Below are 27,909 nucleotides of genomic sequence, written 5' to 3'. Positions count from 1 at the left end.
CTTGTTTCTCTTTCCCGTCATGTACACACACGTGAGTCACTATATCATTCTTCTTGTTCCCCAACTTGTCGTCTTGCACGGACCTCTTCCGCACATGTCGAGCATCTGCAAGTACTGTATGGTTAGCTCGTGGTATGTCTGAAATGCACTACCGTTACGTATCAGCATCGTGAGCTGTAGGGTAACGCGGAGGAGTGGCAACTTCGGCCGACTGGCATATACCATTGTTCGATGCGCCTTTCGAATTGCATGGGGTAACTACATATGTTGTGCTGGGTGCCAAAGCGCTGACTACCAAGTCGCGTGAAGCATCATGATCAATGTCGTCATAGGCAAGACGCGTCCTGTCATGTGACCGCGTCGATGTCTTCCCAAGACACCTCTCTGGTGCCCTATAAAGCTTGGGTGCGCTCGCTTGACATGGTATCATCCCACCTTCTTCTGTCCCCATCTCCCTTGCAAGCCCTCCCTATGTCCCTCCTCTTCATGTCGTGAACCCTCTCGAGGAAGTCGTCGTCCGCCGCGTCAGACCTCCCTACAGAAGACACGAGGGCAATTCACAGGCGCATATAGCCAGCTAGAGAGGAGATACAAGCTTCCTGATCAGCTCCTGGGTCCGATTATAAGACTCCCTGTACCATGATTCCGGATATTGCGCATCGTGCTCTACCTCGACTATATGCGCTTCCTAACAGGAACGGAACTCAAAACAGATTGTGATTCGGATTCTGCTTCACATCTTACCTCACGTTTGTCCTTCGTGCTGCATGGTGCGAGAAACACTGACCTGACTTCGGCATCCAGTGTTCACCGTGCACGACTCCCCCGACCCTTCATCTCCGAGGCCACCGAGCATGAAATATTCTCTCCGCACGATCTGGTGCGTCGCACTTCCTTTCAGGACTCGTCGAACTTTTTCGCCGATCCCGATGGCCTGAAGGAGGAAAAGATCATTTCAGAAGTGGAGAAGGTTGGGGTCGTCCTCCGCCCTTGCGCCCACGCCGCTCGCGTGCACAGTGCGGATCGGAAGCTTGTTCCAGTGCCACCGGGTCTCGGATATCTTTTACATGAACAGTATGTCTTTGCTTCTCAGGCAGGTGTGGAAGTTGCGCTCACCGTTTGGTTCTCATGCCGTAAAGCAGTTGGGCGTGTGACCGCTGCGTATCTGTCCTTGGCAACCCATGATGCCCTGTGGATGGGTGCAGCTAAGGTAGAGCCATCCACTCGACGTCGAGCTCGTCGAGGACAGAGCGAGCGGGCGGCCTGGGGTGACATTGAGGAAGGACGGGTACTGCCACCTGGGACGGGCCGGGAGGTGCCGGTGGCTGCGTGGTGCCACAAAGGGGTAAGCGGCGTCCGAGAATGGCAGGAGCGGGGATCCGCCAAAGTAGGGGAAAGGGTATTTGACGTGCGCGTTTAGGGAGGAGCGTGTCCTGTCCCGAACTCTTTTGCCATGCATCGGACGCCCTGCTGTCTCCGACTGCCCCTACCCATCTGTCCTCGCTGACCGACCTCGACCACGACCAGCCTCTAACGTTTAACTCTGCTCTTGCCGCTGCCCACGAGCCCCTCTCCTTCCTCTGACCCGCGCCCCCACCATGCCCCTCTCCTCCGCCCGCAAGGACGGCGACAAGGAACGCACGGCCAAGTCCCAGGAGCAGGAGCTCAAGCGCGCAAGGGGTGCCATATCTTGTGCAGAATGCCGCCGTCTCAAGCTCAAATGCGACAAGACGGTCCCCTGTTCGTCCTGCAAACGGCGCGGATGCGCGTCCATCTGCCCCAACGGCAGCCTGACCACTGGTCAGGGGACGAGGTGCGTGTCTTGCTTCGATTTGTCGTTCCCCTCCCCGCACGCGTCGAACCTATCGCGCCGCCCAGGTTCATCCTCGCGGACACGGACCGCCTGCATCGCAAGATTGCAGAGATGAGCGATCGAATTCGTCAGCTCGAAGACGGTCTCGCCATCTTGCAATCCAGCGTGACGCGCGAACTCCACCCCCTCCTTGCCCCCGACCTCCTCAAGATCAAGTCCGGCCTCGAACTTCACGCGGCTGCTGAGGGCATCTTGCCCGAGCTTGCTAAGGAGCGTGAGGCTGAACCCGAGGAGGAGGCCCCCTACATCGACGCGTTCGGAACGCTCGCAGTCCGTGACGACGGCGCTGCGACGTTCTACGGTCGCTCAGCTGGGTCTGAGGTATGTTCCCACTGTCCCTCTCGATGATCTGCCCATGCTGAGCGGATTTTCGCGCTTCCAGAGCCTTCTACTGGTGAGCATCCCACTTTTGTTTTCTTTGACACGGCCTGTCGCGATCAGACACGCGTTCAGCGACATGTCGACATTAGCTCAGGGACATAAACACCGGCACATAAGCGTGTGATTGAGTCCGCTGCCAGTTGACGTGAATCTTGATCGGGCGGGTCCGAGGCCGCGCGGACGCCCGCCTTTGTGGCGTTCGTTGTGCTTCTCGGTCACCGGTGGTTCAAACGTTCAAGTTGGGCGGTTGACGATGTGTGCTGACGCTCAGTTGCGCTGCAGGATGAGAAGCCTCATCAGGCTATATCGACACTTTCACAACCGTCAAGCGGGCACCCCGACTTACATCCCGAAATCAACCGTCTAGCGTCCGCGTTCCCTCATGGACCTACCGACCTCCCAATCTTCGACCTTCAAGACATAATCACGACCTATCTCCCACCGTGGCCCCGTGCACGCGAGCTGCGCGAACTGTACCTCGAGCAGGCTCCGTGGTTCTTCGGCGCGGTCACACGACGACAGCTCACTGAGGAAGTCTTCCCCTTGTTCTATCAAGAAGCGCAGGATGAAGTGGGCGCCGCTGCCGCGCAAGGCTTTGTTGGCTCTGCTGACGCTTTCAACCTCCCGAACGGCGCGAAGCAGCAGGCGTCGTCGCATGAGCTTGGCCTGATGCTCGTCGTGTTCTGCTTTGGTGCCCTAACGGACGCCTCGCTCCCTGCGGCTCCTCACAATGTTGAAGCCGAAAGATACTATCAGCTCACGAGGGCCGCGCTCAGTCTCGAGCCGGTCATGGATCGGCCGCCGAGTGTTGCAACGGTGCAAGTGCTCAGCTTGATGGCTATCTATCAGGTACGTCGCGACGACGGGGGAGATGAGGAGAAGTTACTCAACATGCGTCACAGGGCATGGTCGCAGACGAACGCAGCATCGAGAGTACATGGGCGCTGATGGGGCTCAGCTCGAAGCTTGCACAAAGTGTGAGTACTTGAGTGCCTATCGTGACGTAGCTTTACGACCGTTGCTGACGTCTGACATCTGATCCTCTCAAAGACCGGTCTTCGTAAGTTTGTTCGCGAACTCAATCAAGTTTAGGGGCTCACCCATTCTTAGACCGCGACGCTTCGCGCTTCAAGCTCTCGACAGCGGAAACACAGAAGAGACGTGCCCTGTTTTGGGAGCTGTTCATCACTGATTGCTGGCAGGTTTGTATACTGTTACTCTCGTCTTTGTCTGCGCATGCTTATTGTGATCTATCAGGCCCTCGCTACAGGACGTTTACCGACTTTCGAACTTCAGTACGTTGACACAGAACTCCCTGCCGATCCCGACGAGACGCTCTCAGATGACGGCACGCCCATGCCTAGCTGTGAGTTCGCTATTCCCGACAAGTAACTTCTTGCTAACCATATGCGACCACAGTTCCCGCGTGGAAAGCGCGCTGGGGAAAGGAGTGTATCTCTCCCGTCGTCATGGGCACACTGACAGCGCAGCCCCCGAAGTACTCTGTCATCCTTGAGCTCGACCGTCGGATACGGGACATGCCGCTCCCGAAGTACTCGCAGGGTCCCCCGCCGCAGAACGTTGGGCTGTCTCAAACCATGTCGTATTACATGCCGATCAACTACCTCCACTTCAGTAAGTCTTAGTTCTCCATGTCTACTCGCGGCACACAGTTTGACTAGGCTCGTGTTTGTCATCACAGCGCTGCTTTACGTGCATCGGTGCTTCTTCGCCAACGCACTCATGGACCACCCGACGGACCCGATGCGGAGCCAATATGCGCCGTCGTTCCTCGCGGGCTATCGGAGCGCGTGCACGCTGCTGTCGACTCTCCGAGAACAGTTTTCTCTCTTCCCGAACCAGATTGCTCGCTTTTGGGTACTATGGACGCACGCGTTCTCCGCTTGTGTGAGTACTGTGGGCTTTTGTGGCTTTCGGTCTACTGACCGATTCCAGGTTATGATGGGCTCCGTCGTCGCACGAGGAGGGGTCACCAAGAATGCTCAAGCGGCTTTGGGGGAGCTTCGACTTGCATGCGACTTGTTCGAGCGAGCGGCGCAGCATGGCGGTCGAGCCTGCAAGTTTGTGGTACGTGCTCCTTGTTGCTATCCCGCATCACACCTAGGGACTGACATCATGCCACAGCCTATTCTGCGCAAGATCAACGAGAAAGCGCAGGCTGCATACTTCCAAGGCCTCCAGCCCCTGCGCCGAGACATATTCAGCACGCGCAGCACCGAGAACGAGCAAGATGAGCTCGCGATCTTCAGTGGGCGCACGCCGCGCACCGTCGTCACGAAGTCCAACCGGCCGCAGCGCATCTCGCCAAGCATGTCGTCGTCCAGCACCGTGTCGCCTCCAGACAACCACTCCAGCCCGTCGTCAGGCTCGCAGAATGGTTCCGTAGGTTCGGCAGAGTACAACCAGAACCAGCGGAGCTCGCAGTCGCCCGCGACGGAAGCGTTCCCGGGCCTCGACTCGGCGTACCTCCCCGCCGTGCACCCAGGCCTCATATCCGAATTGCGCTCATTCGAGGGCCAGCTGGACGCGCAGATCCATCAGACGAACTCGTACTACGCCAGTGGCGCGCAGCAGCAGCAGTACGCGGAGATGCAGCAGGATCCTCAGTGGTACCAGGCGCCGGGGCCGGCTCAGGCACATATGCATGCTGCCGTCGACCACGCGCACGCGGCGCACCACCCCTCGGTTTCCCCACCGGGCACGGAGGAGCAGCAGTACCAGCCGATGCAGCAGTATCCCAACCCCAACCCCCACTCGCAGACGCAGAGCCCGGAACAGCATCTCCAGCCCCAGCACTCGTTCCAGCAACGCGTCAAGGCGCCGCAGCCGCTCCCGCCTCCTCCCCTGCCCACCGCGGTGCCCCAGCAGCAGCAGCACCCGCACGATATACCCATGTACGGCGGGGTGTACTCGAAGGACGCGAGCGCGGCTCAGTACCAGGATCCGCACCCGTATGCGCAGTACGACTACGCGGCGTATGCCAGTCACCCTGAGCACGCTGCGCAGCCTGCACATGGGCATGGGCACGGGCACGGGCATTCCATGCCTGATCAACGGTCGGAGTTGTGGACGGTGCCTCCGGGTGCGGATGTGCATGCGGAGGACGGAGACGTTGACGTTGACGGGGACGTTGACGGAGGCGGAGGCGGAGGCGGGGATGGGGGGCAGATGTCGTACCACCAGACGCAGACGGCTCCCGAACAACAACAGGTGCAGGATCATCTGGCGAGCCATGCCCAGTATAGGCAGGTGCCGAGACATGGCCATGCCCAGCCTCAGGTGCAGGGTCAACACTCTCAGCATCCTCACCTCGCTCAGCATCCTCAGCATGCTCAACTTTCGCATCCGGCTCACGCTCAGCATCCTCACGCGCAGCATTCTCATCCCCAGCATCTCCAGCACCCTCAGCAGGCGCATCCTCAACATGTTCAGCAACACCCGCATGCGGTCCCTCCGCCCTTACAGCCTCAGCATACCGGCCAGAGCATGCACCACCAGCCGCCCCTGCAGCCACAACATACGGGCCAGAGCATGCACTACCCGCCACCGCTGCAGCCGCAGCATACCGGACAAGGTGTCCACCACCAATACCCGGCTCAGCCACAGTACGCGCAGGGACAGGCGTATGCGTACTCTCCTCCTCATCATCAGCAGCAGCCACCGGCGTACCCTCAGCAGCAGCAGATGATGTCGCCGCCCGCGCCAGCTCCCCAGTACCAGCAGCAGCAGCAGCCGGTGGTCTCGAACGGGTACAGTTTGACGGAGACCTGGACGTCGTTCATCCAGCAGGAGCTGCCGGGGCCGCCTGGTGTGGCGCGTCGGTGAGCTTGACCTCCATTATCTGGGCACAATTGTCAGTCAGTAGTCGGTTATTTTTCTGCGTTGAGGTGGGTGGGTATCTCGATTCTCGGAATGTGCGGCGTCGGGCGTGTGCTCGGACGTTGCGTTTGTACTGTGTTTCTCGTTCGGATCGGGATTGGAATGTTTTTCTTCTTCTCTCTGCTTATGCTATCGTCGCACTCGTGTCGCATCTCCCATCTGCTATGTATGTATGTATGTGTCTCATCCTGTCCCCGTTACCTTGTTGTTGGATCTGGATCTTCCCCTTGCAAGCTGTTTGTCTGTCCGTCAGTGCTATGAGATATATGATATGTAGGTTTCGTGTGCTTGTATGTAACCTACAGGGCCGTGTACATGTTCTAGACTACTGATATAGAGTGTGGATTTTCCTCCGGGCGCCGGCGAGCGTGTGCCAGTGCTGGGTTTTGTCACGGCGCGCCCTACCTAGCCTTCTGGTAGCTGCGGAGGTGAGTGCTATGTCCCTTCAGAGAGCACTTCGGGCTGACGAAGGTGAAACTTCTCCAGATACGGGTATTGATAGCGTCTGTTCTTTCGCGAACCTTAGAAGCCCATCGCTGCTGCTCCGTCGACGCGCGCGGTCGTGAAATTGTCTTCACCGCTTCGCGAGTTTCAGTGATCATCTGCCAATCAAATGAAGTTGTCCACAAGGAATTGGTCTGGTATACGGTAAACCGTCCGGGCCTCAGCGATCCATGTTGCAAATTGAATTTGGAGACGCATATGACTTCGGAGGCGCCAGAACACAGTGGCCCCCATCCCGTCCATCATGATCACCATTCTACGGTGCTTCCGGCCATTATCACGAAGCTCCCCTACCTCCCACTTTCGACTCGCAAGTCCATCCACACGAGCTTGGGAAACCCGCCCACGGTCGCCGAAGCTGCGTGGCAACAGCCCGGGCCAACTCGAAGTAATTTACAATGCTTGCAATGCACAGGCATAGGGCGGTTGGATCGTGCTCGGCAGAGTTCCCTTGTCTTTTCTTGACCGGCGGTATAGCCCGCTGCTGTTGGGGACATCAATTGATCTTCCTGAGACAACTCAAATCTCGCATGCGGTGCGGAAGCAAATCACTGCGCCCGTCCGTGGTATATATAGGTACCAGATATGGCACAGGTCGGTCAGCCACTCAACTTACCTCGTCTCCCCGTCTGCAAGGGCTGACGCAGTCTTGTTCAAGCCAGTTCAAGACCGTGACCGGCCTTCGGTAGGATGCTGCACTTCAAGACCCTCCGCCGGGCGACCGCCACCGCGCTGCTTCTCTTCGGTGTGGTCAAGGTAGCCGCGCGGACCGCCGATGGACGCGCACATGCAAACGTCCCGAAGCGTCCCAGTGTCCCCATCATTTCCCCGCCCGAAGGTCCGGTCACGAGCAAGAACGGCACGCACCTCCCGCCATACAATACGACTTACTACTTCGACCAGTTGATCGACCACAATACCCCGTCGCTGGGCACCTTCAAGCAGCGGTACTGGCATACATACCAGTTTTATGAACCGGGTGCGTGTCATTAAACTCCCGAGAGAGAACGGAATGGAGCTGCGAGGCTGACAAGTGCGGTTTTAAGGGGGCCCCATCCTCCTGACGACCCCCGGAGAGACCAACGCAGCTCGTGAGTCAGACTGCGTTCGGCAGTTGCGATCTGATAACAGAGGAGCTCATGCTATTTTTTTCACCCTAGCCTATACCGCATATCTCACGAACCTCACCATCCTTGGGCAAGTCGCCCAGGCACAGAATGGCTCTGCAATCGTCCTGGAGCACCGGTACTATGGGGAATCCAGTCCGTTCGATGATCTCTCGGACGCGAGTCTCAAGTACCACACCATCCAGCAGGCCATCGACGACCTCGAGTATTTTGCGAAGAATGTCAAACTCCCACAGCCGGATGGTGACGCGGTTGCCCCGGGACAAGCGCCATGGGTCCTTTTCGGCGGAAGTTACGCGGGTGCGCTCACGAGCTTCACGATGGTCAAGTGAGCTTATCACTTGTGCGTGTATCTTGGCGAGTGTGCTGATCGTGGCCTTTCACAGCAAACCAGATCTATTCCAAGCTGCTTATGCGTCGTCTGCAGTGGTTGAGAGCATTACGTTCGCGCTATGATATCTTGTTGGATTGACAGAGTACTGACGCGTTCGCAGCGACTACTGGATGTACTTCAAGCCGATCATGGACCACATGCCCAAGAACTGCTCCGCCGACGTTCAGGCAGCGATCAAGAAGATTGACTCGGTGTTCATGTCGAACGACACAAAGGAGATTGACGCGATCCTCACGCTCTTCAACATGACCGCGCTCAAAGAGCATCTGGATGACGCGGCGGGTGCTCGTGAGTAGCTCATGGCATTGTTGTTGGGCATAGCTGATCAGCCCTACGCAGTCCGAAACAACCTCTGGGACTGGCAGTCTCTCCACCCTGCTAGCGGTGGGGGGATCTTCTTCGACTTCTGCGATGCGCTTGAGGTCAAGGACGGCGTGAGCGCCGACGAGAAGGGCTGGGGCGCGGATCACGCTATCCAGGCATGGGGTTCGTTCTGGACCAGCGAGTACTACTCGTACCGTGAGTAGTCCTGCTCGCAATTGCGCTTTCGTACTGACAAGGCGTCTGCAGTGTGCGATGATGAAGGTGTCGTGTACGTCGCAAGCAGCTTAAGTCGCTATGAAGCTTTGCTGACCCTCGTTCCCGGTAGCTCTTGCTTGGGTTCTTATAACCCCAAGTCAGAAATGTTCACGAACACCACCATTGGCAATGATGCGCGCTCGTGGACTTGGATCGTGTACGTTATGCATCGGTGCTACAATGAGACGTATGCTGAACCCTGCTTCACAGATGCAACGAGATGGGCTTCTATCAGGAGGGTGCTCCGGAGCCGAACCCGACGCTCGTGACGCGCCTTGTCCGCCCCCAGTATGACGAGAGGCAGTGCTCGTACTATTTCCCGGAGAGGTTCGCTAACCAGTCAACTCCCGTGCCCAACGTCGACGCCACGAACAAGGTGTACGACGGGTGGTTCGTCAAAGAGAAGCACCTTTTCTTCGCGAATGGCCGACGTGCGTCTCCGGTTCTTCTTTCCGGTCGCCACGTTCGACTCTAACTTAAATTGAACATTGCAGGTGATCCGTGGAAAGAAGCCACGCTCGCGGCGGACGGGACAAACTTCCAGAGCACGCCTGACCAACCGTTGACGCTCTCGAATGGGTATCACTGCTCGGACCTGTCCGCACAGAACGCTGTCGACCCATCGGTCTTGGAGGTGCAGCAGCAAGGGATCAAGTATATCGCTGGCTGGCTGGCAGAATGGAAGCCTCAAACCTCCGGTCGATGAGCACTTCCAGTGGGTCGCGATTGGTATATACTACTATAGGCTAATCGTTTTAATCGAGGTATCCTCGCGCACGAGTCGTTCGCTCAATAATTCATGATGCCCATCGTTCTTCGTCACGTCAGACCGGCGAAGCACTGCCGCTACAGATCTCGTCCCGGCGTATGAAAAACGTCACCTGCGAGAACCGCAACACCGGAGCCATACGAAGAGTGAGACACCAGCGGAAAGTAGCAAGATTGCGACGAGGGGTACGTTAACTGCAGAGGTCTCGTGCTCGATCTAAAGATGGTGTCAGAATGCTCGCGCGATAGGTGAGAGATGGTAGAACACGTACCACCGAGGCGAACGGGGAGAGGATGGGTATGGTGAAGTGCGTAGACCCTTTGACGGAAGATGTGGAGGCCGGTACGTAACGGACCACCAGGAACACGAATAATGAAAGCAGGATCACCAGTACCGCGAGGATTGTCCACTGATGTGAGCGTCAGACTCAGATCCGGGGTACGTACGAACGGGGGAGGACATACCACCATGTATTTGATTCGCGAGAGTTCTCTTTCGTATCTCGAATTAAGCTCTGCTAGCTCGCGCTGCGAGGAGTTGTTCGGACGGGAGTAATTCATCACGAAAAGTGGCTACGTACCGAACGGTTCTCTGCATGGGAGGCGGACATCGCTGCTAGCTCTTGCTTGTGTACTTCATGCGCGTGTAAACGTGTTTCAGCGATGGTCGCACGGATTGCCCAATATTGTTCGATTGTGGTGACTGGGTGCAGGATCCTTTGTGCTGGACGACGGAAATAGTCATAGATCGTGGCGTAGGTATTCGAGGATTTCGAGAGCGTCATGGACCCTTTGGATTGAAAGGAGGCACTTGTGGCAGACGCAGACGTAGATATCGCAGGAGATTTCAGACCTCCAGTGTTGCTGGAGGCTCTCCAGCGTGTCGTGATCGTAGCCCTGGATGCTGCGGTACTCGCAGAGGTCGCGGAGGCGTCTGCGACCATCCCCATCGCAAGCTGCATTGTTCTGCTTTCTAGTATTCTATAAGCGTTTGGAAACCAACACTATCTTGTTTGTCACTCACTTGCTCGCGGCTTTTGCAACCTGTTAGGTTGGGGAACGCGCGGCGAAGAGCTCTCGGCGGCTGTGATTGAAGGTTGCATACTTATTCAGCGTCTTCTAAGCACACATTCGGAGCCACTTTCCCTGTCAGTCAGGTATATAACGGGTAGAAAATGTGTTGGCACCTTCAAGCTTCAGATTCAGGAACAAGTGCGACCTGAGCTCGACCGCGCCGCGTGATCAAGGCTTTCGGAGTGCCAGTGATATGAATACAATCAAACAGTGTTCAAGTTATTCTCGCAATATGATCAATGAGCGAAGATTCGCAAGACCGAAGCTGCGCGCAGGATGTCCGTCCTTGAAGGTGAAGGGCAAGTCGTAAACCGGTCACCGCTGCTAGACACCGACATGCGACGTTACGTAAGGATTCGATTTAAGCAAAAACGGCTCCGGCGCTTCGCAGCGACAGGCTCCGACTCGTTTTCAACTTGGAGGAGGGGAGCGTTGTGAGTCCTATACTCCTTATCCTTCATTCAGGGGAACAGAACGATATCGGTATTCTGGTGGAAGACTGACATCGCTGGAATGGCGGTCAAGAGTCCGGGCTCACTCGACGAATTGGCCCGACGAACGGCGTCACGTAACGACTTTGAACTCTACTAGGACGTGTCCACCACATGGTGACACTGAATGCTTCTCGAGGTAGTGCTAATTGGGGTATTTTTGACAGAAAATCAAGCCGGTGATATGCGGTCATTTCTTGCCCATGTAAGCCTTATCGCTCGTTTACTGCATCCGCTGTCCTAGGGTACTCACGAGGCTCCTAGGAATCCGCAGTTCAGTCCACTGCACAGTGCAGACGGCCCACACATATCAGGGTCAGCTCAGCCTCACACATCGTTATTGCAGCACCTCAACCCTTCAAGTATCCATCGCCACCCGGAACAAGACACCATCTTTGATCATGCGCAGCCTCTGGGGCCTTATGACGATTCCTCGTCGACGTACCACCGGCGAGAAGACGCGACTGCAGGAAGACGCGGAGATAAGTGAAGCTACCCCTGTGAGTACTCACTATCTATGTAGAGCAGTCTAATTGAGATCGTACTTCCATAGCAAGAGCTGAGACCGTATCACATGCAGTCGGATCCCGTAACGGTCCAATCTTACCCTCGCCGCAAGATGCGGATCAAGGCGGTTGATCACTACTATGATGCTCACCATAATGCTTGGAAACATAGGGATAACACTTCGAACGTTCCTGCCGAACTCGCCGAGCCGGTTGGGAGCGGAACGAGCCCAGACGACTGGAAAGAATACGGCTTTGTCGTTGTGCGCAAGCTCCCGTTCAACCCCCAATTTGACAGCACCGTCCAGTTCAAAATTGTGTTGAAAGATAGCCTCTTGATCAAAGTTTGTCGTGACATCATCGGGGATGTCGAAGAATTATCATGGAACTCCGAGCCACTTGAGGTAGGCCATGTGGAAACCGACTGGAAACCTTGTATTCATTCAGTTCATCAGCTCGACCCACTCCTCCTTCTCTCGTTCTTCCCGCAACTGGAGAGTTGCGAGAAGGAGATCCTGTCTACGCTCTCATGGACGGCAGAGGAGGAGAAAATCCTCGATGGACTCGGCACCCTGCTGGACTGGCTTCGGGCCAACTATCGTTCCACTCTGGCGACAATCTCCAGCCTAACGACCCACGGCGAGATCACTTTCGATCTCCTGTACGCAATCCTCATACCTCGCAGCATCGTGGTAACGCGTGATCACGCGACTGGGGAACCACGCTGCCTAATCCTCCGATCCGCCAAACGACAGGGTGATCAATACGTTCTCTCCTGTGAAAGCGTCGAGATGGCGTCTCCACAGCGGGGTAGCGTCACGGAACAGGACTACGATGACTCCTCTTTGGACGAGGAGCGCGACGAGCTGAAGGCTCAGAAGTCGTTGTTCCGCGACGGTGGACGCGCCTTCGGCAAGTATATCAGCTTGATCTCCCTGCGCATATTCGGAGGCACGCAGAAGATTAATAGGCTCAGTGTCTATCCCCTCGTCTATCACTCGGATCCTGACAAACTAAAGGCTGCGCTCATCAAGAGGGGCCGCAAGTGGGCATCGCTCAATGGGGTACATCATGTCTATTATCGCGGCCTTGCAGGCATGCAAGGCCGGGACACATACGTCAGATATAATGTCGGTGGCGATTCCTTCTATGGTTGTCAGCGCTCACTCACATCCTTGTGTCTAGGTCAATTCCCGTATCATGGTTGATCGAAGTCGGTGGCATCGTAGCATTTGGCCTGCAAGGTAGACCGAGTTTCTGACAGGCTGTTAGGTAATTTCGTACGGCTTGTGCCGAACTACGCCAAAGTGCCTAAGCCACTCGCGGAAAACAGACTTGTGCAACTGCCAGCGGAACCCTGTGAGTATCAGATGATCCACGTCCCACGACGGCCTGTTGCTGACTTTAAACTTGAAGTGGGTACAATCTGGACGCATGACCGGGAGAAAGAGCCGTCAGGCCTCACGGACGACCAACTGCTTCTCACATCTCCGATCGTCTATGGCTTCAGTCTTTCGGACAAATACTGGCGTACGTCTAATGTCCATTTCTCGCCGGCTACTACTATACTCTTGCTGACGGAAACACAGTTGAGTTCAACGTGCAGCATATCACACCTGTGGTCTGGAACGCCGAGACTTTCGAGGGTCTCGTCCTTCCCTCGGATCGCAAATCGCTTCTACGCTCCCTCGTCGAGGCCCACGATTCCGATAGTGACTTCGACGATTTCGTGCGTGGAAAGGGCCAGGGCCTCGTCATCAACCTCTTCGGTCCACCTGGAGTCGGGAAGACGCTCTCAGCAGAGGCCACTAGCGAACATCTCCGTCGTCCGCTCTACGTCGTTGGAAGCGGAGACCTTGGAGTCAAGTCATCAGATCTCGATCACAACCTCGAGAGGATCTTCGATATCGCGACGTGCTGGAATGCCATAGTGCTCATTGACGAGGCGGACGTGTTCCTCGAGCAGCGATCGCTGCACGATCTCGAGCGGAACGCCATGGTGGCAGTCTTGTACGTTCATGTTATCCTCCGTATCAACGTGCGCTAAAGATAGTATGCCCCAACATAGCTTGCGACACGTCGAGTACTATCGCGGCATCCTCTTCCTTACGACAAACCGGATCACGGCATTCGACGAGGCCTTCCTCTCGCGCATCCATGTCGCGCTGCATTTCAACGAGCTCACAGCTCCTACGAAAGTGCAGATTTGGCACGCATTCCTCAAGAAAGCAGGCATTGCGGAAGGTGCTCTTTCTCAAGAGCTTGTCGAGAGGCTTGCGCAGCGCGACGCGAACGGGCGACAGATCAAGAATGCCTGTAGGACGGCGACGTCGCTGGCTCGCAGTCGTGGACAGGAACTGGGGTACGAGCATCTCGCAGAAGCTCTCAACAGTATGGAGGAGTTCGTGATCGAGTTCGCAACGATGAAGGGCTAGGTCAGAACAGTTGTCGTTGACAGGAGCCGTATCAACTGAACTTCCTTCACAGGTCAGGTCGATAAGCGGACGCGTGTCCGGCATTTAGGTATGCGCAGTGCCGCAGGACCTCGTTTTTGACCACAGTCAGGTCGCAGGCACGCATCTCTGCCACCGGCATCTAATGAACCAGTGCACGAGGATACAGTACTTGTACTTGGTTTTTTTTCAGGCGGATTGTTGTGTGATCTAGCATCGTTCTTCGTTCCTAGGATCTCGGCTTATCTGCTATTAATCTCAAATTCTCGGCTTCTGCGGTCTATCCATCAAATCCGCTGTCCTAGGGTTCCGCATGGCCTGAGACTATGACTCCCGTGGTCTCGTTCTGTCTGTCGTTCGTGTGATACTCGCCGACGGTGCTTGCATGCAGTGTTGAACCTCCCGAGTCAGCACTTTAGACCACAGCGAAGCGTCGTTAAGTGATCACTTGCTCAGTATCATGGACTCAGAATTGGGCGTCGGAACCGATTCATGCAACGAGTCACAGCCGCCCGCTCTCGGTACTTCTATAAGGACCAAGCTGCTGCATAGGTCAGTCTACATTGTCGTCTTCCCTCGCTAACTCCTACTACCTCCCTAGCCGAAGCGTCGACTTGGACTCGCAATGCAGGTGAAGACTGTCGACCACTACTGGAACCCGAGCGATAAGGCATGGAAGCACAAGGACACCGACTCTGACGTCCCTGCAGAGCTTGTTCAGCCCGTGGGCGGCGGCGCCAACACCGATGACTGGAAGGAGTATGGCTTCGTCGTCGTGCGAAGGATGCCCGACCCCCGGTCACGCTTGAACGACCAGACTATCAAGTTCAAGATAGTAGTCAAGGACGCGCATCTTGTGAAGGTCTGTCGCGAGGTCATAGGGCAAGTACCAGGACTGTCCTGGAACTCTGAGCCCGTTGAGGTGAGTCACGTTGAGTCTTCGCTGTACTATTGTCGTTGACTGGTTCTCGGTTCCGGCTCTCTAGCTCGACCCACTTCTCCTCATCTCCTTCTTCCCACAACTGGAGAAGCATGAAGAGAAGCTCCGCTTCGGGGTGTCTCGTACGGAGGAAGAGGAAAAGATGCTCGAGGGCCTCACCGCGCTGCTCGACTGGCTCCGCATTAACTATCGCACCACGCTCGCGAAAATTGCCAATCTGACCGCGCATGGCGAGATCACGTTCGATCTCCTGTACGGCATCCTCGTCCCGCACAGCATCCTAGTCACACGCGACGGCGCGACTGGGGAGCTGCGCTGCCTGCGCCTCCTCTCTTCCCGGCAGGAGGGTGACGAGCGTTACGTTCTGAGCTGCGAAGGCGTTGAGATGGCGGACCCGCAAAAGGAGACCGTCAAGCATGTAGACGACGCGGATGACGACTACGAGGCTGAAGACTCCGACCTAGACGATGACATATCGGACTACGATTACTCGGATGACGACTCGGATGGACCAAAGGACCAGACCTCGCCATTCCGCACTGGGGGCCGTGCGTTTGGGAGGTTCATATCGACCATCTACGTCCGCGCGTTCGGTGGGACGCAGAAGATCAACAGGCTCAGCGTGTACCCGATTACGTACCATCCGGACCCGGAGGGCCTCAAGGCTGCACTGATCAAGCGTGGTCGTAAGTGGGCATCGCTCAATGGCGTCCACCACGTCTACTATCGTGGACTTGCTGGAAGACGGACTCAGTGCGACTACCTCAGGTATAATGTGAGTTGAACGACTTCTGTCGCATAATGATTAGAGAGTTCTGACCGACGCTACTTATTCACAGGTCAACTCACGTATCATGGTGGATCGAGGTCAGTTTGGCGCAATCCTCGTCCTTTTATTCATGGTCAATATTCACGAATTTTCCGTTAGGCAACTTCGTGCGCTTGCAGCCTAACTACGCAGTGCCCAAGCCGTCTGCAGAGAACAAGCTTTCACAGCTTTCACCTGATCGAGGTACGTACTCGACGATTTCCCAATAAACCACGACTTTCCGTGTGACTCAACTGCCATATTTCAGGTACTGTATGGACGTACGCGAAGGAGAAGGAAGATTTCGGTCTCACGGACGACCAGCTCCTCTTGACATCCCCTGTTGTCTATGGATTCAGCCTGGCGGACAAGTTCTGGCGTATGTTCTTCCACCCCAGCTTCAGACCACATCAGACTGACGTTTCTCGCAGTCGAATTCAACGTACAGCATGTCACGCCCGTCAAGTGGAACCCGGAGACCTTCGAAGGCCTCGTCCTCCCGTCAGATCGCAAGACCCTCCTCCGCTCGCTCATAGAGGCTCACGACTCCGACTCGGGCTTTGACGACTTCGTCCGCGGGAAGGGCCAAGGGCTCGTCATCAACCTCTTCGGGCCGCCCGGTGTTGGCAAGACGCTCTCTGCCGAGGCTACGAGCGAGCACATCCGACGCCCTCTGTACGTGGTGGGAAGCGGCGACCTCGGGATCAAGCCTGCAGAACTGGACAGCGCCTTGGAGAGGATCTTCGACGTTGCGACGTGCTGGAACGCGATTGTGCTTATCGACGAGGCCGACGTCTTCTTGGAGCAGCGCTCGCTGCACGACCTCGAGCGGAACGCCATGGTCGCTGTCTTGTAAGTTCATGACATTCTTCATCCTCCCGCATGGCGTGCGCTGACGGAATCACTCACCTATAGCCTACGGCACGTCGAGTACTACCGGGGCATCCTCTTCCTCACCACCAACCGTATCACGACCTTCGACGAGGCTTTCCTCTCTCGCATACACGTCGCGCTGCACTTCAATGAGCTCACCACCCCAACCAAGGTGCAGATTTGGCGTGCGTTCATCAAGAAGGCAGGAGTCGCGCAGGGCGAACTCTCCGACGATCTCATCGAGACGCTCGCGCAGCGCGACGTCAACGGACGCCAGATCAAGAACACGTGCCGGACGGCCACGTCGCTCGCTCGCAGCCGGGGACAGAAGTTGGGGTATGAGCACCTTGAGGAGGCCCTGAACGCGATGGAGGAATTCGTCGTCGAATTCACAGCGATGAAGAGCTAGGATCATACGAAGATGTGACAATATCCCTCATACATTCCTGTACAATAGACCAGCCTCATACAATTGACAATAATAGATGCTACGAGTGCTACTCACGACGAGTGTGTATTCTGTTAGTTATAGTGCGTCGTAAAGAATCCCTTCACAACCTCCTCCACGGCATCCCCATTCTCCTGTTTCGCCGACTTCGAGTCTGGTTGCCCATAGACACTGACGCGTGCATTGAGCCATTCCTTCTCTGTCGGTGCGTTCTCTTCCGCGCTCGGCCGAACAACTCCCATCCGCTTGAGCACGGGGCTATCCGCGAGGGGCACGAGCTTGACATTGTTCTCCGCCAGGACGAAGTAGAAGACACCAAGACGTACGTATCCGCGCTGAGAGGCGGGAGGCTGGACGACGCGATGAATCGCCGCTTTATAGAAGCCTCCTGAGAGCATCTCCATGCTCTCGCCAATGTTCACGACCTAGAGATCGTCGTATGGTCAAGATGATGTCAAAGCGTTCAGGGACAATTTACGCACCAGAGCGTTTTCCATGTGTTTGACCCAGCGCCAGTTACCTTCAAGATCCTTGAGCTGGAGCGCTGCAACGGGTTGGCTCCAGAGGATCGATACTGTGGTAATGTCTATGTCGAGAGTGGTCAGAAAACGTCCTATTACACTGTCTATGCTGTGACTTACCGGTGTGTCCCTTGAACCAAACGTCGCTCGCGGCCTTTGCATCCTCCTCAGATTCATACGGGTAGCTTCAGAGGTGTCAGAGAAGTTTTATGCAGACGACGCTAGCAAGTCTTAGACTCACTACTTCGTGAAACGCGCTGGGTGATGTCGATGGCCATTATCAGCGCTAACTATGATGTAGGGAAGATATTTGCGAACGCACTCCATGTCAATGCTGCGGAATCATCGAATGGATGGATGTCGGTGAATGTGCTCTCCGGAAGCTCTAGTCCCAGCGCGAGGAGCCTAAAATACTCTGAATTGATATGATAGATATGTGTGATATGGCCGGGACGGGGCTTACTGCAAGATAGGGTACAAAATATGAAAGTGATTGTACTCGTTGAATTCGCGTATCTCGGGGAGAAAGGGGAGCAGAGAGGCTGGATGGTCCCGTCCATCGTTAACCGTATGGTGAACTGGTGAGAGTCGCCACCGGGTCATCAGCAACTAACAGTTCACGAGGTCAATTGTGGTCAACTCAACTGTTGTAATGCTCGAATGAGTCCTGCACTCCATTGTCGATTTGCTGTAGATGGGAACGAATCGACATGGTTCCGTTTATCGGCCTTCATCTATGGATCGTACTCACAAAGTACTTGCGAGGCTTGTAGCCTCGGAACATACCGGTCTCCCGCGTCTTCGACTCGTACAGTTTCTTCTTCTCTTCTGGGACTTGAGAAAATGGGACGTCTGCGATGTCGAAGATACGCTGGTTCTGCTATACCATGAGTAATGGATAAAGCATGTCATGATGGATGCTCGCCTGAGCGGGACTGAGTCCGTGGTTGATAATATACATGAAGCCATATGTGTGCATGGCATCGCGGACTATGGGCATCAGCTCTGCACGAGCTTCTGGGGTGGCGGCTTTAGACAGGTCGATGACTGGAAGCTCGGCCCAGTTCACTGGAGAAATGTTGATCGACTTCGTACCCCAATTACTGATCAGAACTCACATTCTTCCTTCGCAGAGGGAGCAGGAACGTAATGCGAGAGAGAAGAGACTTTCATGTTGGACTTGCGTTGGGGAGGGGTGCAAGGCTAGGGTAGGTAGGGTACACGGTCAAAGTTGAGGGCAACTATATACGTGAACGTTGAAGCTTAGTGGGACTATCTTCGCCGTCTTTGGCATGGAAGCTGGGTCCGATGAGGTATGCAGCGAACCTTCTGCTAGAGAAATTGGGCAAATGCTTACTGGTTCAGTGGGTTAAGTTCCGCTTAAACTCCATGCACGACACTCTTTCGCGGATTTGAGGTTATGTATTACCTTAAAAAGAGCCCGTTGGGCTGAGTTATCTGACTCTGGAAGCACTAATATCATAGTGCAGATAGTTAGTGCACATCTGAGAAACTGAATGAGTATTGTTTTCATGTTCATCCGGGTTCAACTCACCTCGTCGAGCGCATTAGCCCTTGGATTGGCCACCTCTCATGTCACATGCGATTATAAGTCCGGCGCGCTGCTCACCGGAAGGAGTCAAACATATTCAGTGTACATAGTATACCTTCGTTTCTATCGTCTAAGATTTCGCGCATGACAGCCTTCCAGCGTACCCGTAGTCGAAAGGCAAGAGAGTAAGTTCGGATTAGCCGCCTGTAGCTGTCTGCGGCTATTCGGTCCGACAAGCCGAGGTCACGTTTCGCTCCCGCTGGCAGCTGTGGCAGCTTCACCTGAACCATAACTATCTATGTAGCACTACGCCTACTGGTCTTATCAGCGTTACTGCCTCGTTCTCAGACGGCGGTGGCTAGGTGGGTAAAGAATTGTGAACTATTCGCCATAGAGAGAACCCGCTCTCAGGTCTATTTCCCGTACATGCTTCGCACCCTGTTATTCGTGAGCTAACTTTCTGTTCGGCAGGTCAGATGGCTGGTCATGAAGGCTTCACTGACCTGAACCTTGACCGATTTCTTGTAACGTTCTCCGACAGGGCATTCCCATGACGTGTGCAGGATTCCACAATCGCGCTCTTCTCAGCGCCGCACCCTGCCTCCGTCAATAGTTGTATTCAAACGTGCGTTCCATCGGCTCCCTCCTTTCCTTGAGCTACGCTCACCTACTCATACGATTTGTCGCTAGAGCTAGTGCGTCGACATCATCATGCCTGGTACAACTTTGCCTCCTGTTCCTCACTATGTCCCTGCATCTCCCACTAAGGAAGATCGTGAGTATTTACCGGTTTAGTACTCCAATGGCTGACGGCTCACGTTGATGCTCGCTGCTCGTTAGTCGACTGGGCGGACCTAGTCATTATCGACATATCGAAAGCTCGCACTCCCGAAGGGAGAGCGCAGCTTGCGCCTCAAGTGAGGGATGCTATGCGCACCACCGGCTTCATTTACGTGGTCAATCATGGTATGACGCAGTCCCAGGTTCGATCACTCCTTGTGCATGGAAGCAACGGATAAAGCCTAACTCGGTACTCGTCTAGACTGACCGGATCTTTGATATCGGTGACGTTGCGTTCACGCAGGTCTCAGAGGAGGAGAAGAGACAGCATGCGGCGAAGATTGCGGAGGATGGATCGAAGATAGGGTACAAGCTACGGCAGCTCTGGGTAAGCGTCATGCACTCGTAATACCCATGTCAGCTCTGGCTGACGAAGTGCCTAGACCATTGATAACGGAATCCGAGACCAACATGAACAGTATGCCCGTGCGTCAAGAGGTCAACCTGCGACGATACCGTCTCATCGCTTATGAACTCGTTCTGTAGTGCACCGTTCTATCTTCGGGCAGCAGGAGCATCCGAAAGCGCTTCAGCCATACTTGCCGGAACTTCGCGCGTTCTCCGAGCACAACCACTTCAATGTTCTGTATCCGATCCTACAGTAGGTCGTATGTTGTACCATTATCGACCATACCTCACGAGCCATCACGCAGGATGCTTGCTCTGGGTATGGAACTCCCCGAAGACACCTTTGTCAACCTTCACGGGTATGATGCGGTTGGCGATACGCACGGTACGTATTCGTCTCCAAAATGTTACTCAGTCTCTGAACCTATTCCGTATTGAAATTCGTGTGCAAATCATCCAGCGCGATTCATCAAGTAGTAAGTCGCCCGCCTTGTGTTCTTCTGACCAGACTGACGATATGTCCACATGTCAGCCACCCTCGCACCCAAGAGGAGGAACTGAAGACGAAGAACGTCTGGCTGAAGGGTCATACAGGTCATTTCGTTCCGCATGATATACGTTCGATGCCCATACGCTCATCACAACACGTCTAGACACCGGCAGCGTCACCATCCTCTGGAGCCAGCCTGTGTCAGCTTTACAGATCATGTCGCCCGACGGTAAATGGCGCTGGGTTCGGCACCTTGACAATGCCCTCGTACGCATCCCACCATCATTCATCTGTTCTATCCCTAACAAGCATTGGCCGACCGTTCCTACACTCAGGTCGTGAACCTCGGCGACACGATGGAGATGCTCTCTGGGGGGTACTACAAAGGCACCATACACCGCGTCGTCCAGCCTCCCGCAGACCACCGCGACCGCGAGCGGCTCGGCGCGTACTATTTCGCTCTCACGGACGACGACGCGAAGCTCGTGCCGTTTGCGGAAAGCCCCGTCCTGCAACCCGTGGGGATCGTGAGGAAGTGCGCCGACGAGGACGCGCCGACGATGCGCGAGTGGCGCCGGGGCCGCGTGATGGCGTATGGTCTGAAGGAGACGAAGAAGAGGGACGAGGTCGTGGAGGAGCAGGAGATCGTGAAAGGCATAATCCTGAAGCACTACAACTGACGGATGGGGACCAGACTAGAAAGGAGAAGTCTCGCTGAAGGTTGTTCTGTGAGGCTCCTTTGCACTTGTAGCATCCACGAATAAAATGACAAGGCTGACCCGTCTCTCCTCCCGATACCCGCATGAGTTGCAGTCACGGCCTCTTTGCCTGTCGAACAACTTGCCCTCGGCTTCTCATCAAGCGGAAGGTTCCGCGCCTTGCCGCGCTTCGAATACATGCTTCCACTGGAAGCACAGGCATGGTGTTCGCGAAGGTCGTATCGCGGGAGTAACCCAAGCCCAAGCCTGGGGCGGCGGGACTCCGCCAACCCAAATACAAACGACTTCGTCTAGGTCATCAGGGCTGGTTGTTCCAGCTTATCTGGTCAGCAGTTCGTCTTAAGTCCGTCACACCCGCCAACAATAGCAATGTTTCCCAAGCGAAAGAAAGAATGGTATGCTTCTTAACTTTGACCAGTGGAGCCCGTGCCGTACTGCAGAACCAAAGAGATTGGAGGAGGGTATTTCAGAGTTGCAGTCGCGGTCTCACATTACTAGCACCACTAGGTCTCAACTCCGCGACGACGATTCCTCGACAGTGCTGTCAGAATGCCCGCTGTCACCATCCCGCCAGTGCCTCACTATGAGCCTGCGCCTGCGACCGAGGAAGAGTGTAAGAGCTCACTTGCATGAATTTTCCTCGGGACGCAACGTGGTCTAATATATTATCATTATCCTGCAGTGGACTGGGCTGACTTCCCGACCATTGACCTCTCGAAGACCAAGACACCCGAAGGGCGCGCCGAGCTCGCGCCCATCGTGCGCGATGCGATGCGCACGTACGGCTTCCTGTACGTCGTCAACCACGGCCTCACCCAGGCCCAGGTGCGTCCGTCTTGCTCGCCCCCGTTCGTACTTGGGGCGGGCCATAGTGCATGGGGAGTCATCTGACGTGTCCGTGTGGGTAGAACGAGCGTATGATCGATATCGCGGACGTGCCGTTCACGCAGGTACCGGAGGAGGAGCAGAAGCAGTTCACGAGCAAGATCAAAGAGGTCGGGTCCTACAGGGGGTACAAGCCGCGCCAGTTCTGGGTGAGCGTTCCATACAACAACGGGGACTCGAAGCACGCTCACTTACCTTGTGCTCTTGAAGACCATTGACAATGGCGTCAAGGACCAGATCGAGCACTACAATAGTACGTCGTGAGCATCTGAGGAACACAGCGAGTGTGAAACTGAATTAAGCACGTATGGACAGTGCACCGCCCGATCTTCGAGCAGCAGCACCCGAAGGCTCTCCAGCCATTCTTGCCAGAGATCAGGTCTTTCGTCGATCACAACCACTACAACGTCTTGCATCCGATCCTCAGGTGAGTCTGGACAGTGTCGATATTCACTGGAATCGCGCTCAGTCGATCCAATAGGCTGCTCGCGCTGGGCCTGGAGCTACCTGAAGAGACATTCGTCAATATGCACAACTTTGACGCGCAAGGAGAAACTTACGGTGCGTCCATAATGTTGCTCCTGCTCATCTTCGGATTCGCTTCTAACCAAGTCTTTACGAAGTGCGGTTCATGAAATAGTGAGTTATTCCAAGCTCGTCAGTAATATAGCCAAGCCAACTTGTGCACGCCTTGCAGCTACCCGCGCAACGAAGACGACGAGGTCAAGACCAAGAACGTCTGGATGAAGGGACACACTGGTAGGCGGAAAGCTCATGACCTACTTGCGCAGCGGGCTAACGCGGTTGCGCAGACATTGGGACCATCTCCATCCTCTGGAGCCAGCCCGTCACCGCTCTCCAGATCCTGTCTCCCGATGGGAAGTGGCGCTACGCCAAACACATCCCGAACGGTCTCGTGAGTCTTCTCTCCCATCCTTCCCCAACTCTCGATACTCATCTCCACCGTTCTTCCCGCACTTCAGATCGTGAACGCCGGCGACTCAATGGAGATGCTCTCCGGCGGGTTCTACAAGGCGACCATCCACCGCGTGTTCCAGCCCCCTGCGGACCAGCGCGGCCACACTCGCCTCGGGCTTTTTTACTTCTCCTATGCCGACGATGACGTCAAGCTCGTGCCGTGCGCGGACAGCCCCGTCCTGCAGCGCGTGGGCATCACGAGGAAGTGTGCGGACGAAGACGCGCCGACGATGGGCGTGTGGCGCGTGGCTCGCACGAAGGTGTATGGAGTGTCGGAGACGGAGAAGAGGGACGGCAGGGTGGAAGAGCAGGTCGTCAATGGGCTCGTGGTGCGGCACTACAACTGAGCGGAGGCCAGTGATTCACGAAACGTGTATTTGTATGACAATCCTACAGACATCAGCGAGGGGTAAGAGTTGCAGAACTACTCGTACTTCTCCCCTGCATGCACCTCCTGCACCGTCTTGACGGGACCAACGAAGTGGAAGCGTCCCCAGAAAGTCCAGCATGCCGCGACAATGAGGACGACAGCACCGATGGCCACTATCGCGTAGTTCATGTTCAGCGCTGTGGTCGGATGCGCGGTAGGCAAGATGAACAGAACGCAGATGAAGACCGTGAACTGCGAGAGAAAACGGGTAAAAGCACTTGTAAGATGGAGGACGTGCTAGAGACATACCAGGAAGCTGGCGAGGTTGATGGGCCAAGACCAGCGTCCGAGCGAGAATGGGCCGCGCTCCGGCAGACTGCCGGTATGTCAGGCACAGAATACTAGGAAGAAAGCAGGCAGACTCACGACGTCTGAGGCCAGAAGACGCGGATAATGATGGGCTGGAGGTAGCTGAGCATGACAGCGATAGCAGCCGAAGAAAGTATAGCATTGAACTGTAGCGTCGATAGTCAGTCGAGGTCATGCTGAAATCCACCACCGCACGTACCGCAACGGCAGACCCGATATACGCGCAGGAAATGATGCACCCAACGAGCACCGATGTCCATACCCCCACATACGGCGCCTGGAACCGATTCAGCGCCATATACTGCCTCTTCGCCGGGAACGCATTATCTCTCGCGAGCGCATAGAACAGTCTGGAGCTCGCTGTGAACGCAGTCACTGCTGCCATGAACTGCGCGAGCGCGACAACAGTGAGGCACATGAGAGTCAGGCGCTTCCCCACCGCGTCGTAGTAGAGCTGCGCGATCGGGATCGCGAACGACGTGCCCTGCACGGACGCGATGCTCTGTACTGCAAATAGCAGCGCGAGCATGTATGCGAGTCCGATGAGCCACGAGCCGACGATGCTCCCGACGACCGCAAGCGGAGCGAGGACCTCGGCGCGTTGGGCCTCTTCGGCGACTTGGGCAGCGGTCTCGCATCCTTCGAGGGTGTAGACGGCTTGCAGGAACCCGAGGAGGACTACAAAGCCGCGGTTAGACCAGCCCGAGAAGCTGCGATGACGTCAGTTGGTTGAGTTCCGGAAAGCATAGCAGGAACACGAACGACGCACTTCTCGTAATCCGTGAAGACGAAGGCGGCGCTATTCTGCTCGTGCATTCAGCATGATGTCGCACAAACGATGTGTTGTACGTGCCTTCTCCGGCGCCTTGACCAGCAATGTGATGACGAGTACAAACGTGCCGCCGAGCGTCCACCAGAGGTTGAAGGAACTCATGTGCCCGATGGCCTTCGTTCCAACAGTGTTGATGACTCCTGATAGTATGTTGACGCCCCAAGCGATCGCAGCGACCTCGACTCGGGTGAGTGTTCGTCCTTGCCCGACCTCAGCGAGAGACGCAAGGTAGAGCGCGACGCTGAGATTGCCCGAGGTGCCGGTGAATGTCATCGCGATGCTGTATATCCAGCCCGTCTAATGTAGAGCTAAGACGTCGGTACAGGCGTGCATAAGCTGAGTAACTCACGCAAACTTGACTCCTTCAGCTTACATGACGGTGAAGACGGGAAATAACTCACAGCCAAGCATGGGGATCTCGGGCTTCATCTTGCAGACCCAGAAGTACAATCCTCCCATTGTTGGACTAGGAGCACGTACACGGCATTTGAGGATGTATAGGAACTTGGACAGTCGCACAATGAAAGAAACTCACTATGCACTGCAGATTTCCGCCAGCGACAACGCTATGAACAGCATGAACAGGCTGCATATCTGTGCTCGACATAGACAACCAAGAACAAATGAGAAGTGCAGAGGGAGACATACGTTCCAACCCCAGAACAGTCCCAACGGTCCTCCCGAGAACAAGCCCGTCTGGAAGGCGCTGCTCATCCCTGTCAGGATCCCGATCGCGCAGAACGAGATACCTAGGACGCCAAAGAGCGACATCTCCCGCTTGAACTCGCTCTTGTATCCAAGCTCGCGCAACCTCTGGTCTGACTTGAATGCCGCAGCATCTGCGCTCTCTTCAAGTACCGGGGTTGTCCTGTCCACGCTCTCGATGTCGGCCGGATGTGTCTTGGAGTCCATGGTGGTGGTATGGGAGTAAAGATCAATCGCGCGCAGCACCGTAGGCATGTTGAACCCGACTTTATCTTCTAGGCTCGAAGATAGAGACCAGCTGATAGTCGAAACTCAGCAGCTTGACGGCGGGCGGGAGCGACATCAGAAGAATGTTGCAGAGATATGCTTCTTCCGGCCGACTATACTTGCATGGAGGAAGAGTGTTGCTCAAGTGGTCTTCAGATAAGTCTGTAAACCGGACCTTGTGGACCAGAGAAACATGTATAAGGAAGCGGAGGAGGAGGAGGTAAAGAGGAAAAGGCTTGGCGATAATCGACTGTGAGACCGTATCCCGGACCGCCGGCCCGACAGCGGCTCAAGCACTTCGACCGCTGAACCACTTCGACCGCTTAAACCACTTCGACTCATTCGTAGCTGATTCAATTATCAGAAAGTAGAACAGACTGGGGTTACATACCACAACTGTCAACCGCAGAGAACACTTTATACTCCGATTACATCCACAGGCACCCTCATTCAAAGTGCGGTCCGGTGCTACATAAGTCACACTGGTTTGTAGGTACGTATATTGTTTCAAGTCCACCTCGGCCCTGGGGCTCCAAATTTCAAGTATTGAAGTGAAACTACGGGTATCAACGCTAATAAACGCGAGGTAGAAGTTTGCACGGTGTCTTCCTGGCCCATTCCTCCCACTCCTGCCCGAACTCCTTCTTCAGCACCTCGTCCTCCTTCCCTGGACGCCGCAGAATGATCACGCACGCCAACACGAGCCAGGCCGTCCACATACACATCCCCAGCCTGACCCAGAGCCAGGTCATGAGCCCGCTCTCGACGGGATACGTCCCCGGCAGCATCTCGACCATGATCACGCCCGGGATCGCCGCCATGAAGCCGGTATAGGCGGGGTGGCGGACGATCGAGTACGGGCCGGACGTCACAAGCGTGTGGCCTTTGAGCACGGTGAGCTGGAAGGTGAACAGCCGGCCGAGTTCGTTGTAGCAACGCTGGCGGATCACTGCCCCGGAGACGAGGAGGATAGTCGCGATAGCGAAGGAGGGCGTGATGGCGAGCCGGGGAACGGAGGATGGGTCCGTGACGAGCTTCGAGAGGAGGATGGAAGAGAGATGGGATGGGAATTCGTAGGCGAGGATTGTGAGGACCTCGCTTGCTAGAAGACACTCGGCGAAGGTCTACATGGCGAGGAGTCAGTGGGGTGGCATAGTCGAGTAGCAACGTAGGGAATTCACCAAGCCGACCCAAGGAAACCAGTGGGATATGCGTGAGATGTGGTCCGCAGAGCCGTATTTCTCTGTGTCGCTCTCCGGCTCTTCAGGCTGATTGGGCGGAATGAACGCGGCCTTCATTGCCACCCCCAAGGCGACTAGCATAGGAACTTTAGCGAGGAGTGGCATGTCCACGTCGTCTGGTCTGAGTGAGTGGGGAGGTTGCGCGGAAATTGCGAGGGAGGTGTTGGGCTTGTGGGATATTGTGAGCAGCACTCACTTATAACGGGGCCGGTCATCATCGCTAGGTCGTTCTGAGCATCAAGCACAGATCCAGTTCCAATCTTAGATTCACCGACTCCGGGAGATCAGTATGCAAGGCAGAGGATCCGCGTCGGTTCTGCAAGCTTTACGCTTGTAGGAGCAGTAGGTCACTCAGGCTCTCACCATCCAATTGGGCTGTCGTTTCGCCGCATCAATCAGCCAACCGGAGCTGAGAGAGGCTAGACAGCCTTCAAAACGGACTTGGAAACAAGCTCAGGTCGCCGGAATCGCATTCTAGATTCGAGAAAGGAACGTTGCAGCATTCCTTGACAGCTTCGCATAAAGTTCTTGTGGCATCGAGGTCGAAGATGAGTTCAGGAAAGGGATTATGACGCAAGGACTAGACGCGTACGTGATGAACGCCGGGATTCGAGTGGCCAGTGGTGAGGCGGAGAATGCATGCTTCATGCGCCCTTGTACGCTCAAGAGCTCC

The 27,909-nt window shown here is 55.5% G+C and overlaps 11 protein-coding genes across 11 annotated transcripts; 7 read left to right on the top strand and 4 right to left on the bottom strand.

Moving 5' to 3' along the window:
* Nucleotides 1-565: 565 nt before the first annotated feature.
* On the top strand, nucleotides 566-1,560 carry L226DRAFT_389666 (uncharacterized protein). The gene is made up of 2 exons (XM_067674476.1): nucleotides 566-880; nucleotides 941-1,560. Exons 1-2 carry the CDS (start codon nucleotides 680-682, stop codon nucleotides 1,418-1,420), a joined length of 681 nt encoding a protein of 226 aa, XP_067536390.1. The 5' UTR covers nucleotides 566-679; the 3' UTR covers nucleotides 1,421-1,560.
* Nucleotides 1,142-6,511, top strand: L226DRAFT_612121 (uncharacterized protein). The gene is made up of 12 exons (XM_067686352.1): nucleotides 1,142-1,813; nucleotides 1,879-2,194; nucleotides 2,256-2,267; nucleotides 2,537-3,103; nucleotides 3,157-3,231; nucleotides 3,305-3,314; nucleotides 3,365-3,456; nucleotides 3,512-3,620; nucleotides 3,674-3,889; nucleotides 3,957-4,162; nucleotides 4,211-4,342; nucleotides 4,400-6,511. The coding sequence occupies exons 1-12, from the start codon at nucleotides 1,599-1,601 to the stop codon at nucleotides 6,098-6,100; spliced, it is 3,651 nt and encodes a 1,216-aa protein (XP_067536389.1). The 5' UTR covers nucleotides 1,142-1,598; the 3' UTR covers nucleotides 6,101-6,511.
* A 778-nt stretch (nucleotides 6,512-7,289) lies between these two features.
* L226DRAFT_559724 (peptidase S28) lies at nucleotides 7,290-9,606 on the top strand. The gene is made up of 10 exons (XM_067683317.1): nucleotides 7,290-7,637; nucleotides 7,705-7,749; nucleotides 7,819-8,113; nucleotides 8,172-8,228; nucleotides 8,280-8,467; nucleotides 8,519-8,698; nucleotides 8,750-8,771; nucleotides 8,829-8,915; nucleotides 8,969-9,189; nucleotides 9,253-9,606. The coding sequence occupies exons 1-10, from the start codon at nucleotides 7,349-7,351 to the stop codon at nucleotides 9,462-9,464; spliced, it is 1,596 nt and encodes a 531-aa protein (XP_067536388.1). The 5' UTR covers nucleotides 7,290-7,348; the 3' UTR covers nucleotides 9,465-9,606.
* L226DRAFT_484771 (uncharacterized protein) lies at nucleotides 9,427-10,882 on the bottom strand. The gene is made up of 6 exons (XM_067677072.1): nucleotides 10,714-10,882; nucleotides 10,551-10,666; nucleotides 10,108-10,499; nucleotides 9,992-10,054; nucleotides 9,799-9,936; nucleotides 9,427-9,743 (listed from the first exon to the last, which is right to left on the bottom strand). The coding sequence occupies exons 2-6, from the start codon at nucleotides 10,627-10,629 to the stop codon at nucleotides 9,636-9,638; spliced, it is 780 nt and encodes a 259-aa protein (XP_067536387.1). The 5' UTR covers nucleotides 10,630-10,666; nucleotides 10,714-10,882; the 3' UTR covers nucleotides 9,427-9,635.
* Nucleotides 10,883-11,006: 124 nt separating this feature from the next.
* L226DRAFT_612118 (P-loop containing nucleoside triphosphate hydrolase protein) lies at nucleotides 11,007-14,369 on the top strand. Its single transcript, XM_067686351.1, has 11 exons — nucleotides 11,007-11,220; nucleotides 11,259-11,296; nucleotides 11,356-11,591; nucleotides 11,645-12,001; nucleotides 12,053-12,727; nucleotides 12,783-12,810; nucleotides 12,870-12,956; nucleotides 13,014-13,127; nucleotides 13,187-13,607; nucleotides 13,666-14,032; nucleotides 14,085-14,369. The coding sequence occupies exons 3-10, from the start codon at nucleotides 11,493-11,495 to the stop codon at nucleotides 14,030-14,032; spliced, it is 2,148 nt and encodes a 715-aa protein (XP_067536386.1). The 5' UTR covers nucleotides 11,007-11,220; nucleotides 11,259-11,296; nucleotides 11,356-11,492; the 3' UTR covers nucleotides 14,085-14,369.
* A 78-nt stretch (nucleotides 14,370-14,447) lies between these two features.
* L226DRAFT_484768 (P-loop containing nucleoside triphosphate hydrolase protein) lies at nucleotides 14,448-17,183 on the top strand. Its single transcript, XM_067677071.1, has 7 exons — nucleotides 14,448-14,972; nucleotides 15,037-15,765; nucleotides 15,830-15,857; nucleotides 15,919-16,002; nucleotides 16,067-16,177; nucleotides 16,230-16,650; nucleotides 16,714-17,183. The coding sequence occupies exons 1-7, from the start codon at nucleotides 14,676-14,678 to the stop codon at nucleotides 17,078-17,080; spliced, it is 2,037 nt and encodes a 678-aa protein (XP_067536385.1). The 5' UTR covers nucleotides 14,448-14,675; the 3' UTR covers nucleotides 17,081-17,183.
* L226DRAFT_389518 (Clavaminate synthase-like protein) lies at nucleotides 17,114-18,940 on the bottom strand. Its single transcript, XM_067674475.1, has 10 exons — nucleotides 18,759-18,940; nucleotides 18,566-18,708; nucleotides 18,392-18,517; nucleotides 18,286-18,328; nucleotides 18,104-18,218; nucleotides 17,963-18,045; nucleotides 17,882-17,897; nucleotides 17,761-17,825; nucleotides 17,602-17,705; nucleotides 17,114-17,544 (listed from the first exon to the last, which is right to left on the bottom strand). The coding sequence occupies exons 1-10, from the start codon at nucleotides 18,811-18,813 to the stop codon at nucleotides 17,194-17,196; spliced, it is 1,101 nt and encodes a 366-aa protein (XP_067536384.1). The 5' UTR covers nucleotides 18,814-18,940; the 3' UTR covers nucleotides 17,114-17,193.
* Nucleotides 18,941-19,497: 557 nt separating this feature from the next.
* On the top strand, nucleotides 19,498-21,663 carry L226DRAFT_559720 (Clavaminate synthase-like protein). The gene is made up of 12 exons (XM_067683316.1): nucleotides 19,498-19,554; nucleotides 19,664-19,817; nucleotides 19,883-19,967; nucleotides 20,033-20,175; nucleotides 20,235-20,360; nucleotides 20,416-20,458; nucleotides 20,519-20,633; nucleotides 20,686-20,765; nucleotides 20,841-20,856; nucleotides 20,913-20,974; nucleotides 21,034-21,137; nucleotides 21,206-21,663. Exons 3-12 carry the CDS (start codon nucleotides 19,904-19,906, stop codon nucleotides 21,548-21,550), a joined length of 1,098 nt encoding a protein of 365 aa, XP_067536383.1. The 5' UTR covers nucleotides 19,498-19,554; nucleotides 19,664-19,817; nucleotides 19,883-19,903; the 3' UTR covers nucleotides 21,551-21,663.
* Nucleotides 21,664-22,138: 475 nt separating this feature from the next.
* Nucleotides 22,139-23,799, top strand: L226DRAFT_612114 (Clavaminate synthase-like protein; the record flags this gene model as incomplete). The annotated part of the gene is made up of 10 exons (XM_067686350.1): nucleotides 22,139-22,202; nucleotides 22,272-22,414; nucleotides 22,498-22,623; nucleotides 22,685-22,727; nucleotides 22,790-22,901; nucleotides 22,956-23,035; nucleotides 23,098-23,113; nucleotides 23,172-23,233; nucleotides 23,287-23,390; nucleotides 23,458-23,799. The coding sequence occupies 10 exons, from the start codon at nucleotides 22,139-22,141 to the stop codon at nucleotides 23,797-23,799; spliced, it is 1,092 nt and encodes a 363-aa protein (XP_067536382.1).
* Nucleotides 23,495-26,191, bottom strand: L226DRAFT_533885 (amino acid transporter). Its single transcript, XM_067680560.1, has 10 exons — nucleotides 25,672-26,191; nucleotides 25,559-25,617; nucleotides 25,425-25,489; nucleotides 25,373-25,377; nucleotides 25,045-25,320; nucleotides 24,961-24,995; nucleotides 24,391-24,901; nucleotides 24,249-24,337; nucleotides 24,132-24,198; nucleotides 23,495-24,074 (listed from the first exon to the last, which is right to left on the bottom strand). The coding sequence occupies exons 1-10, from the start codon at nucleotides 25,981-25,983 to the stop codon at nucleotides 23,877-23,879; spliced, it is 1,617 nt and encodes a 538-aa protein (XP_067536381.1). The 5' UTR covers nucleotides 25,984-26,191; the 3' UTR covers nucleotides 23,495-23,876.
* Nucleotides 26,192-26,490: 299 nt separating this feature from the next.
* On the bottom strand, nucleotides 26,491-27,594 carry L226DRAFT_506427 (ICMT-domain-containing protein). Its single transcript, XM_067678080.1, has 2 exons — nucleotides 27,177-27,594; nucleotides 26,491-27,119 (listed from the first exon to the last, which is right to left on the bottom strand). Exons 1-2 carry the CDS (start codon nucleotides 27,339-27,341, stop codon nucleotides 26,568-26,570), a joined length of 717 nt encoding a protein of 238 aa, XP_067536380.1. The 5' UTR covers nucleotides 27,342-27,594; the 3' UTR covers nucleotides 26,491-26,567.
* Nucleotides 27,595-27,909: the final 315 nt, after the last annotated feature.

This window comes from Lentinus tigrinus, assembly GCF_003813185.1.
Source record: "Lentinus tigrinus ALCF2SS1-7 unplaced genomic scaffold L226scaffold_9, whole genome shotgun sequence".
Classification (NCBI taxonomy): Eukaryota; Fungi; Basidiomycota; class Agaricomycetes; order Polyporales; family Polyporaceae; genus Lentinus; species Lentinus tigrinus.
This window is presented reverse-complemented; position numbering and strand designations above follow the sequence as displayed.

Coding starts and splice junctions, on each gene's coding strand:
- L226DRAFT_559720 (XM_067683316.1), top strand. CDS start 19,904: ATGCCTGGTACAACTTTGCCTCCTGTTCCTCACTATGTCCCTGCATCT. Junction 19,968..20,032: donor ATCTCCCACTAAGGAAGATC/GTGAGTATTTAC, acceptor GCTGCTCGTTAG/TCGACTGGGCGGACCTAGTC. Junction 20,361..20,415: donor ACAAGCTACGGCAGCTCTGG/GTAAGCGTCATG, acceptor CGAAGTGCCTAG/ACCATTGATAACGGAATCCG.
- L226DRAFT_389518 (XM_067674475.1), bottom strand. CDS start 18,813: ATGAAAGTCTCTTCTCTCTCGCATTACGTTCCTGCTCCCTCTGCGAAG. Junction 18,709..18,758: donor TCCCTCTGCGAAGGAAGAAT/GTGAGTTCTGAT, acceptor ACATTTCTCCAG/TGAACTGGGCCGAGCTTCCA. Junction 17,545..17,601: donor AACACATGGAAAACGCTCTG/GTGCGTAAATTG, acceptor GACGATCTCTAG/GTCGTGAACATTGGCGAGAG.
- L226DRAFT_533885 (XM_067680560.1), bottom strand. CDS start 25,983: ATGCCTACGGTGCTGCGCGCGATTGATCTTTACTCCCATACCACCACC. Junction 25,618..25,671: donor GACTGTTCTGGGGTTGGAAC/GTATGTCTCCCT, acceptor TGTCGAGCACAG/ATATGCAGCCTGTTCATGCT. Junction 24,199..24,248: donor GTCTTCTGGCCTCAGACGTC/GTGAGTCTGCCT, acceptor ACATACCGGCAG/TCTGCCGGAGCGCGGCCCAT.
- L226DRAFT_506427 (XM_067678080.1), bottom strand. CDS start 27,341: ATGCCACTCCTCGCTAAAGTTCCTATGCTAGTCGCCTTGGGGGTGGCA. Junction 27,120..27,176: donor GGTTTCCTTGGGTCGGCTTG/GTGAATTCCCTA, acceptor CTCGCCATGTAG/ACCTTCGCCGAGTGTCTTCT.
- L226DRAFT_389666 (XM_067674476.1), top strand. CDS start 680: ATGCGCTTCCTAACAGGAACGGAACTCAAAACAGATTGTGATTCGGAT. Junction 881..940: donor TATTCTCTCCGCACGATCTG/GTGCGTCGCACT, acceptor GATGGCCTGAAG/GAGGAAAAGATCATTTCAGA.
- L226DRAFT_484771 (XM_067677072.1), bottom strand. CDS start 10,629: ATGCAACCTTCAATCACAGCCGCCGAGAGCTCTTCGCCGCGCGTTCCC. Junction 10,055..10,107: donor CCCATGCAGAGAACCGTTCG/GTACGTAGCCAC, acceptor AACTCCTCGCAG/CGCGAGCTAGCAGAGCTTAA. Junction 9,744..9,798: donor TCTCCCCGTTCGCCTCGGTG/GTACGTGTTCTA, acceptor CACCATCTTTAG/ATCGAGCACGAGACCTCTGC.
- L226DRAFT_612118 (XM_067686351.1), top strand. CDS start 11,493: ATGCGCAGCCTCTGGGGCCTTATGACGATTCCTCGTCGACGTACCACC. Junction 11,592..11,644: donor AGATAAGTGAAGCTACCCCT/GTGAGTACTCAC, acceptor GTACTTCCATAG/CAAGAGCTGAGACCGTATCA. Junction 13,608..13,665: donor AACGCCATGGTGGCAGTCTT/GTACGTTCATGT, acceptor GCCCCAACATAG/CTTGCGACACGTCGAGTACT.
- L226DRAFT_612121 (XM_067686352.1), top strand. CDS start 1,599: ATGCCCCTCTCCTCCGCCCGCAAGGACGGCGACAAGGAACGCACGGCC. Junction 4,163..4,210: donor CGCACGCGTTCTCCGCTTGT/GTGAGTACTGTG, acceptor GACCGATTCCAG/GTTATGATGGGCTCCGTCGT. Junction 4,343..4,399: donor GTCGAGCCTGCAAGTTTGTG/GTACGTGCTCCT, acceptor ATCATGCCACAG/CCTATTCTGCGCAAGATCAA.
- L226DRAFT_559724 (XM_067683317.1), top strand. CDS start 7,349: ATGCTGCACTTCAAGACCCTCCGCCGGGCGACCGCCACCGCGCTGCTT. Junction 8,772..8,828: donor TGCGATGATGAAGGTGTCGT/GTACGTCGCAAG, acceptor CGTTCCCGGTAG/CTCTTGCTTGGGTTCTTATA. Junction 8,916..8,968: donor CGCTCGTGGACTTGGATCGT/GTACGTTATGCA, acceptor CCTGCTTCACAG/ATGCAACGAGATGGGCTTCT.
- L226DRAFT_484768 (XM_067677071.1), top strand. CDS start 14,676: ATGCAGGTGAAGACTGTCGACCACTACTGGAACCCGAGCGATAAGGCA. Junction 14,973..15,036: donor GGAACTCTGAGCCCGTTGAG/GTGAGTCACGTT, acceptor CCGGCTCTCTAG/CTCGACCCACTTCTCCTCAT. Junction 16,651..16,713: donor AACGCCATGGTCGCTGTCTT/GTAAGTTCATGA, acceptor ACTCACCTATAG/CCTACGGCACGTCGAGTACT.